The sequence below is a fragment of the Diachasma alloeum genome, unplaced genomic scaffold, assembly GCF_001412515.2.
Source record: "Diachasma alloeum isolate Michigan unplaced genomic scaffold, Dall2.0 Dall_scaffold_00271, whole genome shotgun sequence".
Taxonomy (NCBI): domain Eukaryota; kingdom Metazoa; phylum Arthropoda; class Insecta; order Hymenoptera; family Braconidae; genus Diachasma; species Diachasma alloeum.
Genome location: NW_021680410.1, coordinates 1,213,325 through 1,225,680, shown reverse-complemented (window position 1 = coordinate 1,225,680; position 12,356 = coordinate 1,213,325). Strand labels below are relative to the sequence as shown.

Below are 12,356 nucleotides of genomic sequence, written 5' to 3'. Positions count from 1 at the left end.
TGGCGAGCGAAGCAAGCAGGGGGCGAAGCCCCCTAGTTGTAAATGTTAATTTAAATAGAGTAGGTACTGACTGATGTGTAAATGCCAACGAGACGGCTGCTTCATAGAACGTCGGACAAGTTCGCCTATAATGATACAGATGAATCGATATTTATCAACGTTATGTCCGTACATGTTCGGCATGCATCAAGAGTTATATGATTCCATCATCTATGCGAGTTTCCAACTCTCAAGTTGACGATCAACTATTAAGGGATGGGAATAAATTATTGGCTTCGACATGCATGGCAACTCAATTGCCCGTATATATATATATATATATATATATATATATATAGCCGTCTCTCTTTTTGCGCTGACATTTCTATTCATGGAAAATTCAAGTTATTCATGGAAAAAAAATTGCACTCGTGAAAAGTCGAGTTCATCTCACTCAACTTCATCACTGTTTATGTATGTGTGGCATGATAAACCTGGCGTGAAATTATCTTGTCATTTTAATGAGATTGGTGCGCGTGAGTTTTCATCGTTGCCGAGGCGCTGTCTGACACGCGAACAAACTATTATGAGATACATTCAATGGAGATTTACCAACAATTTCCCTCGTTAGATAGGCAGTCCGAAGGTTCGATGGGGGACACATGCACCTATTTGGCCTTTGACAGCGCTATAATTTTTTCATCTATGAAAAACAAACAAAAAAATTGACTCGCCTAAAATAATTGGGGTAATATTCTGGAGAATACTTGAGCAGCACGGCTTATCGATGAGAACCAAGCTTTATTTTGTCTCAAAATATATAAGTCTCAAAATCTTTGAGACTTATGATCTCAAATTGAGGGTTCTGAATGTCTCAAGTTGAGACTTTCTGAATTCATCTTAAAGAAAAATTTCAGGTTGGGTTCCGAACGTCGTAATTTAAGACATCAATTTTAGGCGGTGAAAGTCCCAGGTTGAAAACTTCGAAAGTCTCAAATTAAAACTATGGAAGTCTCAAATTGAAACTTTCAAGTATCAATTGACACTTTGAAGAGACTTCAATGAAGATTTTCAAGTCTCAAATTGAGACTTTTGAAACTCTTAATTTAAGACATTCAGGCTTCAAATTAAGACGTTTGAAAATATTAATTTAAGACCTTTGAAATCCAATTTCAATTCTCAACTTGACTTAAATTGAGAAAGGCTTAAATTGAGATTTTCAAGTCTCAAATTGACACTTTCAAAACTGTTACTTTAAGACTTTCAGACCTCAAATTAGGACTTTTCAAAATGTTTTTTTAAGACATTTAAAATCTAACTTTAAGTCTCAACTTGAGATTTTCAGAAGCCTGACATTGAGATTTTAAAGTTTCACATTGAGATTTTTAAAACTCTTAATTTAAGACTTTCAGGCGTCAAATTAAGACTTTTGAAAATATTATTTTAAGATCTTCGAAATCTAACTTCAAGTTTTAACTTCAGACTTTCAGAATGCTTAAACTGAGATTTTCAAGTCTCACATTGAGACTTTTAAAACTCTTAATTTAAGACTTTCAGGCTTCAAATTAAGACTTTTGAAAATATTATTTTAAGACATTTAAAATCTAACTTCAAGTCTCAAGTTGAGACTTTCAGAAGGCTTAAATTGAGATTTCCAACTCTCAAGTTGAGACTTTCGAAACTCTTAATTTAAGACATTCAGACTTCATTTTAAGACTTTTGAAAATCTTATTTTCAGACCTGTGAAATCCAACTTCAAGTCTCAACTTGAGAATTTTTTGAAGGCTTAAATTAAGATTTCCAAGTCCCAAATTGAGACTTTCTACACTCTCAACTTAAGACTTTCAGGCTTCAAATTAGAACTTTTGAAAATATTATTTAAACACCTTTGAAATCTTAAAATACGGTATTATTATTTTTGAGTGTATTAAGATTTTTTTTTCATAAAAAATTACGGGTCTTTCTAAATTGAGAAAATTTTCTCCCTTGTTAATCCTCAAACACTGAGATATCTTACAGAATATGTAATATCTACACGATTTGATGATGAAGGAGAGAGTTATATCACGTGCGGTTAATTGTAAAATGAGTAATAAACGTCGAGTAGAGGCGCCAGCAGTAGTGGCCAGAAGTTTCGGTATACAAGAAGATAGACAGATCAAAGCGGTTCCCCTCACGTATATAGCTCGATATCAGTGTCTAGATGTCGAAAACTTTCCTCCCTCCCATAGAAACAAGTTGAGCCCACAAAGTTGATATACTCTACGTACAAGACTGTCACGATCTTTTTTTGCTTCCAAATGCGAGCTTTGTAATCACTCTAATTTCAGTGTCCAATTTGTTGTGTTTGAATATTTATGAAACACGACTTAAAAAGTTCGAATAAGTGATTTTTAGAAATTTTTCGATTTTTAGAAATTTTCTTATGTAAGATTAATCGAAATTAATGGATTTTCTCATGAATATAGACTTGAGTAACTTCTATTCATTAACAGCAATTAAAATTCAATTTTTCGTACAAGTTTGACAAAATTTGTATTTTTCCAAAAATCGAGTTTTCAACGATCACTCAACAAATTCTCATAAAAATGGAACTAGTCATGGGGCTCGCACAATTCAATGGATAATAATACTATCGCATAAAAAAATAAAAGAAGAAAGTAGTGAAATGAGAATCTAAAAAAGAGTACCCATTCGGAAGCTAATTGTAAATTTATTAGCGACAATAACTACACTCATTTATAAAACAAGCAGGGGGCCGAGCTTTTCTGTGACAGTTATTTGATGCGTAATTTGTCTTTTTTATTTTTTATTTCTACCAATTCCATTGGTAGTAAGTAGAAATTTCATTTTTTAATTGAAAAATGGCAATTTGTATTGAAAACGTTTCCTCGAAACGTTTGACCTTCTAAAATTGAGAATTAAATTTCGGTTTTATCCAGTAGCATAGGCATACTTACACGACCCCATTTTTAAGAAATGTTTCCATGTGAAAATCAATGATAGAATAACGATATGTCATTTTATGCGAAAAACGTTTTTTACATCAACTGCTCTATTTAAAAAAGTATTGAATCGATCAATCTGAAATTTTACACAGGAGTGCAACTCGATGATACTAACTAGTCCTCAACATTTTGGAACTTGACCACATCCTTCACTCATCTAATGGAACGTCAAAGTAACTTTCAGACAAGAAAAATAGAAAAACGCCAATATCTCGTAAATTTTGTAGGAACGGGGTATATATATTTTGAGAGAACTAGGTAGAAGACATTAAGATAAATATTTTGAACAAAATCTTGAAATCGGATGAACAATTTTTGAGATATTGAACAATATAGTCTTATACGAAAAATCGAATATCTTTAAAACTACTCATTCGATTTCGCCCATCTGAAATTCCAGCCTGTGATATAGTAAGAGCTAGAATCCTACCAAATTTCAACTTCCTATCTCAATTTTTTCAAGCGTTATCGTGTTCACATCAATTTTATCATAAAAATGAAAAATGTCAATTACTAGGCGACTCGCAATATTTAGCTGGGCACATTAGTGTCTGATTCGACAGATATTATCATAAGGAATATTTATTTGACGCCAAAAAAGTTCATTTGATGCAGTAGTTTTTGAGATATTGAGAAAAGAAAAATTTTTCGGAGGCGCTGTATCTCAAAAACTACTGGACCAATTGAGCTGAAATTTCTCTCAGATGTGCTCCCAAACAATACCAATTATGAGCCAAAATTTCAGATTTTTTTCCATCACTTTAGTCCTTTTTCTGAAAATTTATGAAAAAATTGTCAGAATCTTGTCCGCACATACTAACGTTCACAGACATTCTCTACAAACATTATATCTCGACGTTTCATGACGTTCTAAGTCATTTCCAAGCAAAGTTGGAGAATCGAAAAATCGGCCGATTGCACTGATAGAATGATTCATTTATTCCAAACGAAATTCGTTAACTATTAACGAATGGTAGAGTTGAATATGACCAAATGAATATTCGTTAATAGTTAACGAATGATTCACTTGAATGGCGAAAGTCAAGTCAAACAAGGCTACTCAAATATACATTCGTTAACTATTAACGAATGAACATTTGGTGGGACCGAATAGACCCTAATCTTCAACCAAAATCCATTCGTTAACAATAACTAATCCGTTCTATCAGTGTGCAAAGCTTCCACTGGGAAGCAAAAAAGGCAATTATCCACTCGTTAATTCTCCTTTTGTTTTCACCTTCTTCATTACTATTTTCACTGCAGGTACCGAGGAATCCTCACACACCGGGCAAGGGAGCCTACTGGGCCCTCCACCCAGCCGCATTATCCATGTTCGAGAATGGCTCCTACTTGCGAAGGAGAAAACGGTTCAAATTACCGAAGGAATCCAAAGAGGAGAGTCAGGCATTGGCGGAGACAACCGCCAGATTGGCAGCGAGTAGCGCATGTTCATTGTCTGATTGCCATCCAACCCCCTACTATTCCCACCAACATCAGGACCAGACGATAGCCCTGACTCAGCAACAACTGGACTTCCTGAATCTAACATCGGGATTGACATCCATCTCCAAAGATTTCAATCCTGAACGAAAATCCGAGCTACTGTCTAGCACGTCTAAACGGGGCGATTCGTCACCTGACCGAAGACTGTCGTCGAAAGGGCTGAAATCCCCCGGTGGAGTACCCAAGTCGTTCAGCATAGAAAGCATAATCGAAACAACAAGCTCGAATGAGCAACGATCCAGGTAAGCTCTACTTTTCTTAACAACCAGGTTACGTATGAAAAATAAATGCATTTACTGTGTGGCCGTCTCATGCATGAATATTGGGGAAAACTATGGAAGGTGAACAACTACCTTGGCTAGATATACATTTGTCGTCGCCCTCCAGTGAGCAAGGGTGTCTGCTTGAGTCGTTGCAACCGGGAATATAAAATATTACCAGTGGGATAATTTTTTTTCTTGAGAATATGGGAGAGGACATAACATCACAAATTATTATCAATGTGTTTTTGCTTCTGAATGGAAGCATTACGTATCTTTTCCGTAATTCCGGAACGAAATACGGTTGTAATAACTTTTACGGAACTGACACGGAATTTTTCCAGAGCGTTCCGTAATTTTTACCTGAATCTCCTGTGAAAAATTACGATACTGTCACTTATATTTTCTGAGTCGATTCCGTAATCGGTGAGCGAATTGTGAGTTCCGTAATTTTTACTGAACATTTCCCTCCGTGCAAAACTGAAATTTCCAGTTTTTTGTGTGACGATGAATAATTTTTGTGTCAGGAGTTCGAATATGCAAATTTAGTTTTTCGACGATCATTCAAAAAATAATCGTCGAAATCTTTTCAATTATGGCTTAAAATATTCGTTTGGATGTTACCTCAGTCGAGTTCGAAGATAGTGGCGATCGCATCATTTGTTTTGAAATTATAGCTTTAAAAAGCATTTAATCGAGGTTTAATCATGGTTTAGTCGGGATTTAGTCGGATGTTAATCAGGGTTTAACCAAGGTTTCGTCAAGGTTTAATCAATGTTCAGTGGAAGTTTAAACCAGTTTAATTTTTATTTAGTCGGCGTATGGAGCTCATGTTAGACATTTGGGACATTTAGAGATCATTATAAGGTTTCATGGCTGCTATATCTTCTTCCCCAATTTACCATTGAGAAGCAAATTGCTAATTCATTAGCAAAAAAGTTATACTGGTCTCAAGTCCAGTTTGAGGAAAGCTATTCAGGAAAAAAATTCAATTTAAATAATTTGTTTACGACCGAGGAGAAACAAACATTGATGTAGCAGGAGCGTGAACTCTCGTGATATCAAATTTTACATTCATTTTGTTTTCACTCAATCTGTCTAATTTAACATAAATTCAGTTCACTAAAAAATTTTATCTCAAATTGTCTTTAAAAAAAAACTATTGGATTTTCCTGAGGTTACACTTCGGGAAGGATTCCTACTAATCTGAAATTAATGACAGAAAACTGAATATGCACTTTTTTGTTTTAAATTCGATTAATCCATTCGGAAGCAAACTGCTAATTTTTAGCAAAATAACTATACTTGATGTACACTTGTACAATGAGCCATTTGTTTTTCTCAAGAATATGTGAAAGAACATCACAAATTATTATCAACGTGTTTTAGCTTCTTAATGAAAGCATTTTAATGGTCAAATCCGAAATTTTCCATTTCCCATTTTGTGTCAGGATGAGTAATTTTGACCTCAAGAGTTTAAAATAATTACACGGAGAGAAATTTTCTAGAAAAATTCTAGTACGAGTACTGTAAAAAATCACAATCCACCGGCTGTGAAAAATTCTAGTGCTGTTAGGGTAAAATTTCTTGGTATTTCTGGTAAAATTTCTGGGAATTTCTGTGAAATTTTCACAGAAATACGGGGAAAAATTCACGTTTTCCCAATAAAATTTCTAGTGCCGGCATTGGAATTTTTTCCTTGTCACTTTGCGCCTCTTTTCCCGTGCTAGCACTAGAATTTTTGTAAAAAATTTCTCTCCGTGTAGAAAAATAATTGTTTAAATGAATCCAATTTCGATTTGAAATATTCTTCCCATACTGAGAAAAAATTTGTTTGGACAAATTAGTTTGCTGGAAAAGAAGTAGCTGATTTGAACGAAGTGGTTCGATATAACAATTTTAAACACGCGGGTTACAATAAATACAGGTTTTTTAAATAAAAAAAAACGGCGAAGATAAAATACCAAAATAGTGTGTCAAGAAAGAGTGGAAAAAAACGAATAAATGAAACAATCGAGAGACGCTAATTTCTAAGGAGAAAGTAAAGAATGTGTAAATGATAGAATGCAATTGGGGAAATTAGAGATACGTTACAATGTTTTTTAAATGAACTAGATTAGGCCGCGTATTCTCCACCTTACGTACTTCAGGAATTGGTAGATCCGAGATATAGATGTTTTCGATGGATTGCCACTAATTTTAAAACTTAATATGATTGTGGTAGAGATTATGGTGAACTCCATTAAGTTCTTCTAAAGTATATTCACTCCATAAGAACCATTGGTTTTTGAATTATCCACGTTCACACACGAATCGAGTGAAAAAACACAATTGCCGTTTTGAGACAAGAAATTTTGAAGACAGAAAATTTACCAACCTCTCGAAGAACGAACGGGTTTTTTCGTTTTTTCAATTACCAAAGGAATGAGTATCAGGTATTGTGATGAAGTGGCAATATTAAGCTTCTGTCGAACAGGGATTTTCTTTATTATGAAAAATCCAAATTATTCTCTGCAGGTAAAAAACCAAAACAAAATCATCATGAATTGAGGCACGATTGTGAATTGTTTGGTTTAAAAAAATCGTTAAAAAAAACGTTACATTAGATTTTTTATCACGGTTCGGGTGTACTATCTTTCTAACGTTATCTCCATGTTTTTTCCATCTTTCATCATCTGAAATTGTCAATTAAGTCCTGCATCATGCAGAAGTTTTAAAAAATTATAAATGAATAATCAAAAAAAAGTAGAAAAAATTTTTAATTTTTTCAAAGAGCATTTTTAATTTATATTCAGAATAAGTTGAATAACAAGAAATTGAAAAATGTATCTGATTTACGGTGACAAATGGCGGCCTGTCACCCAATATCATGCAGGGGGAAGACTGATTTCGTAAATCTTTTCCTACACTGCACAGAGACATTTATTACAAAAAAGGCTCTTTGAAAAAAGTTGTAATATTTTCGAGAATTTTTTAATCACACTTTTATCACCTAAAAATGGCAGATGACTACATACCACTGTTTTGAAAATTGAGATACCTAGCTGTCCCTTCCCATGAGGAGTTAGTGTTTTGTTATCCACCATGGAAAATGACAACTAATAAATAATTTCCCACAGCGAAGCAGATATTTGTAATTTCCACTTTTGTCAACTCATTCTGAATCCCAATTAAAAACGCTCATTGAAAAAGTTCAGAATTTTTTTGATCATTCTATCATAATTTTTGGGAATTTCTGCAGGATGTACCACTCAATTGACGATTTTGGATTACGAAAGATGAAAAAATCCAGATAACATTCGAAAGATAGTACACCCGGGCCTTAAAGGAACTATCTTCTGGAGGTGGTGAATTCCACTACTAATTTTCCAAAACTTCTAACAAATCACAATAACAACAATTTTCGTGTTTTAGTATTTCCGCCCCGGTAATATCATCGCAGAGCCTGCTGCCCTGGCCGAGTAGTAATTTTCTGTACCCCCTGACAAACTCCCTGAGCACTTACCCCCTGCACCTTCACCAAGCGGCCGCGGTGTATGCAACAGCCCTCGCAACAGCCAATCTCTTCGCAACCTATCCCTCCCTCCAACAGACCTCCAAGATCCACCCCGAGGATGGAGCTTGTGCACCGCCCGCACTATCCCCGATCTACGGACTGCATCCTGGTTTGTTCCGCTCAGATCCAGCCTTCAACTTCTCCGCTGGGCTTCAGCGAGGGGAATTTGCATCACCAGCAGCCAGTCTTCCACCATTACCAGCAATACCACCACCGCGATTATCTAGTATTGATAATTCTCGATTGGAAATCACTGAACTTAGTAACTACTCCACGGATCCCTGCAAGGACTTGGCTCCTACCTGACGAGAATGTGATCATTGATAGACTGAATAAAAGAGGATGAGATGAAACGATTGTCTGATTTTTATGTTCCCGACCCCAAGGGAGGAGTTATTGTAGTGACAGCGAAAATTGATTGTGGAAATTTCATGATTTCTCCATGTTTCATGACCCGTAGATACTCTCCCGACACTTTTTAGAGACCGATCTGTGTGTGTGATTTATTTTTTCGACGCTTAAAGAAGCTCTACCCTTACGGTAAATTCAAAGATTTTTGAAAACTGTAAAAAAATTGCAGAAAACTCGATTAGATTCGGAATGTTTAAAAATCAGGATTTAACCCAGTGTCTTATGCGAAAATCAACATTTCCATTGTAATCAAAGATTAAAATCTGAATTTTTTTTCATTAGATGTGAAAAAATGAAGGATTTTTTGACACCTCATAAAAAATAATCCATCGTTTTGTAAACAAGTTTTATTATTTATTTATAAGAGGGAAATGTTTCCACTTTGTTGCCATCTAGTGTACCCTGTCTCACTAAGGTGTCGGGTGTGGGCAGGGGGTTCCAATAGGTTCATCGTGTATTCTGCAGTTGTGTGGGTATGAAACCAAAATTTTGTGCTACGATTTCTCTCGCACAAACGATGCGATTCAATTTTTTTTCACGCAATCGAGGTATTTTCATGTAACTTAGAACTGATTAGATTCTGAACAACATCGCGTCAGCGGTTCTTTAGATTTTGCAATAAAACTTACAAAGAAACGGCGAAAAATAACATTTTTTTACAAATTTGATGATTCCTCTCAGAGAAACGATGAGATTGATTTCTTGCCATCACAATTGATGCAACTTTGTATGATTAAGATTGAAGTGAAATTCCAGCAAAATCGTCTCAGCGGTTTCGGAGTAACTCGAACACGAATTTTTGAAATTTGGAACTTTTCAAAGATTTTTCAATACAGGTACATTTTTTAATTTTTTTTTTCATTCTATATTTCTGTTTTTTTCATCAAGAAAAACAAACGAATCATTCTATTTTTCTGTTTTTTTTTCTTTAAAAAAATTAAACGAAAAAACTTGGGAAATGTGAGCGGAAGAAATTCAATGGAAATATCTCAACAGAATAAGTTGTATAGAAAAATCTAATTCTGATGAATGAAGGAAAGGCAATTGGTCGGGAAGTTATTGGTTCAACCCGTTACGGACGAAAAAATTTTATAGAAAAACCTATCGAATTCGTTAGAAAGCTCAATTGAATTTCTATCGAACTGTTCTATTAGTTTTTGGCTGATTCTATTGACATGTTCAATAGAAAACATTCAATAGAAAAAGTCAACAGAATTCGATTTTTCTATATAACTTATTCTTTTCATATATTTTCTACAGAATTTGCTCCACTCAAATTCGAATTCTGTTTTCGTTTGATTTTCTTGATGAGAAGAAAATAAGAATAGAATAAAAAAAACTTGGAAAATTTGAGTGGAGCAAATTCTGTAGAAAATATATGAAAAGAATAAGTTATATAGAAAAATCGAATTCTGTTGACTTTTTCTATTGAACATGTCAATAGAATCAGCCAAAAACTAATAGAAAGTTTAATAGAAATTAAATAGAATTTTCTAACGAATTCGATAGATTTTTTTGTTAAATTTTTTCGTGCGTGGTAATGGGCCACACCCACTCCAACCCACCTGCGATGAGCGAGCGAAGCGAGCGACCAACAACCCCATCGAATTTTTCATTCCGTGGCACGAATTTTGATTCAGCAATTCTAGCAGCACTTTCCGCTAAAAACAAGCAGAATCGAATGCTAACAATTCCTAGCATATCAGGGGTCACTTGTCATCTCCCCAAGTGAACTAACGGAATGTAAACAATTTTTCAGCAATAAATATTTCGGTCACATATGAATTATTCAATCGGAATGCTCCGGCGAAGATAAAGAAGATAAAAATCGCTGGAATGTCTGGGGTTTTTTCTTTTCCACTCCAGGTGAGTAATCATTGGGCAGTTGCATAATCTTCGTCGCATTTTCGGCATATGCATTTTCCAATTACTGTGGTAATTAGCGTAAGATGATGCAGGCAAATGCGATCCCAATTAGTTCTTCCGAACAATAATATAAATTTGCATTTTATTCGGTGATGAGAATTAATATTGAACACATTCCTGTTTTTTTCGCGCAGAAACTGAGAACGAGATTCAATAAATGACTGGCGGAGCAGTTACTCCAATATTGCTTTGGAATCGAGCCAAATGTAATTACAATTTTTTATTGTTTATGGCCATAAAAATATCAAACGAGAAACTCAAGGTTTCAGTGTTTCATTGAAATTATATATGTATGACGAGATTTACCCCGGTGGATGAACAAGTATAACGCTATATCAATTATCGTTACAGAGTAGTTGAAATCATCCAACTGGTAAAATCGTAAAACTTATATATTCCTTATAAACTTGTGCTATAAAGCCAAGTTTTATTTTAGCAGTAATAATTTTTCTTCGTGAAACTTCTCGCATGGTTTCATACGTTGCCCATTAACTGCGTGACTGTTACAACTTCTGAAGAAATCTTGACATTATTTTCTCCATTAGCATATAATGTGATGCGAACAGAAATGAGAAAATATTAGTCACTATTTCAGAAACTTTGGTATTTGAAGCATCCCCCGGTTTTCGGATTTTTATTGGATGCCAACAAGGCGCTTACTGGGACCCTTGTGACCCTTAGTTTCTCACCTTTGGGTTTTGACCCTTCATTTGTGATCCTTAATTTTGGAGTCTTAATTTTGAGTATCAAATTTTCATCATCAGAAGTCAATTTGGATTTTGATATTATATATTGGGTCCCATATGACCTCCGTGACCCTTATTTAGACTTTTGTCCCTTATTGTAACCCTCGTGACCCTTATTTTGATCTTTAATTTTGGAGTCTTAATTTCGAGTACCAAATTTTCATCACCAGAAGTCGATTTGGGTACTTAAGGACATCCTTTCGGCCAAAATTCACGTTTTTTTCATTTTTCTGGTAAATTGTTGATTGGATTGACGCGAAACCATATATCTTTTTTGACATTATTGACTGACTCACGAAGTTTCACGGTAGTGCAATCATTTTCCTGCATTTTTTCTAAAGTTTTGTGAATTTCCGAAAAGTTGAAAAAGTGTGAAAAGTGTGAAAATTTATAAAAATCAGAAAAATTCAGGGAAAAATTGAAAATTCATGTCACTTTATTTCTGAATATTCATGTTCCCCTGAAAATTCAATCAAGTTGTGAAATTTCCATCTCACTTCCACTGAAAACTCATGAACTTCCCTGAATTCTACGTAAAACTTGAAATTTCATAACCATTTTTTCCTTAAATCCGATTCAATATCACTCTTCTGAGATTTACTATAAAACCTTCCATGAAATTTCAAAAAATTTCCAACAGTGTACTTGAGTACAAGAATATTTTAAAGCACGAGACTTTTCTCAGGCCACGTGAGTTGAGGTGTCTGGGAAAATTAAACAATTGAAAAAAAAAAAGATTTGACTCAAGTAAATATCAGTAGCGAAATGATAAAACGGTATTACAAGTCAATTTTGACTATTGACCAGTTTTCGATGAATATCTCGGAATCGAATGGAGATAGCAAAATTTTTGTAGAACCTTTTTTGTAGAACAGATTAAGTGCTGCAACAAATTTACTTACAAAAATTTCGCTATCTCCCTTAGATTCGGAAATATTCCTAAAAAAATCAACTGGGAGATAAGTCG

General features: G+C 34.5%; 1 protein-coding gene across 1 annotated transcript in view; it reads left to right on the top strand.

Annotated features, from left to right (window-relative positions):
* Positions 1-8,659, top strand: part of LOC107037861 (protein lin-31-like) — a 10,178-nt gene extending 1,519 nt beyond the window's left edge. The window contains 3 exon segments of the mRNA XM_015256639.2: positions 4,251-4,759; positions 7,180-7,185; positions 8,165-8,659. Coding sequence (XP_015112125.1) covers positions 4,251-4,759; positions 7,180-7,185; positions 8,165-8,612 — 963 coding nt within the window. The 3' untranslated portion in view covers positions 8,613-8,659.
* The last annotated feature ends 3,697 nt before the right edge of the window (positions 8,660-12,356 follow it).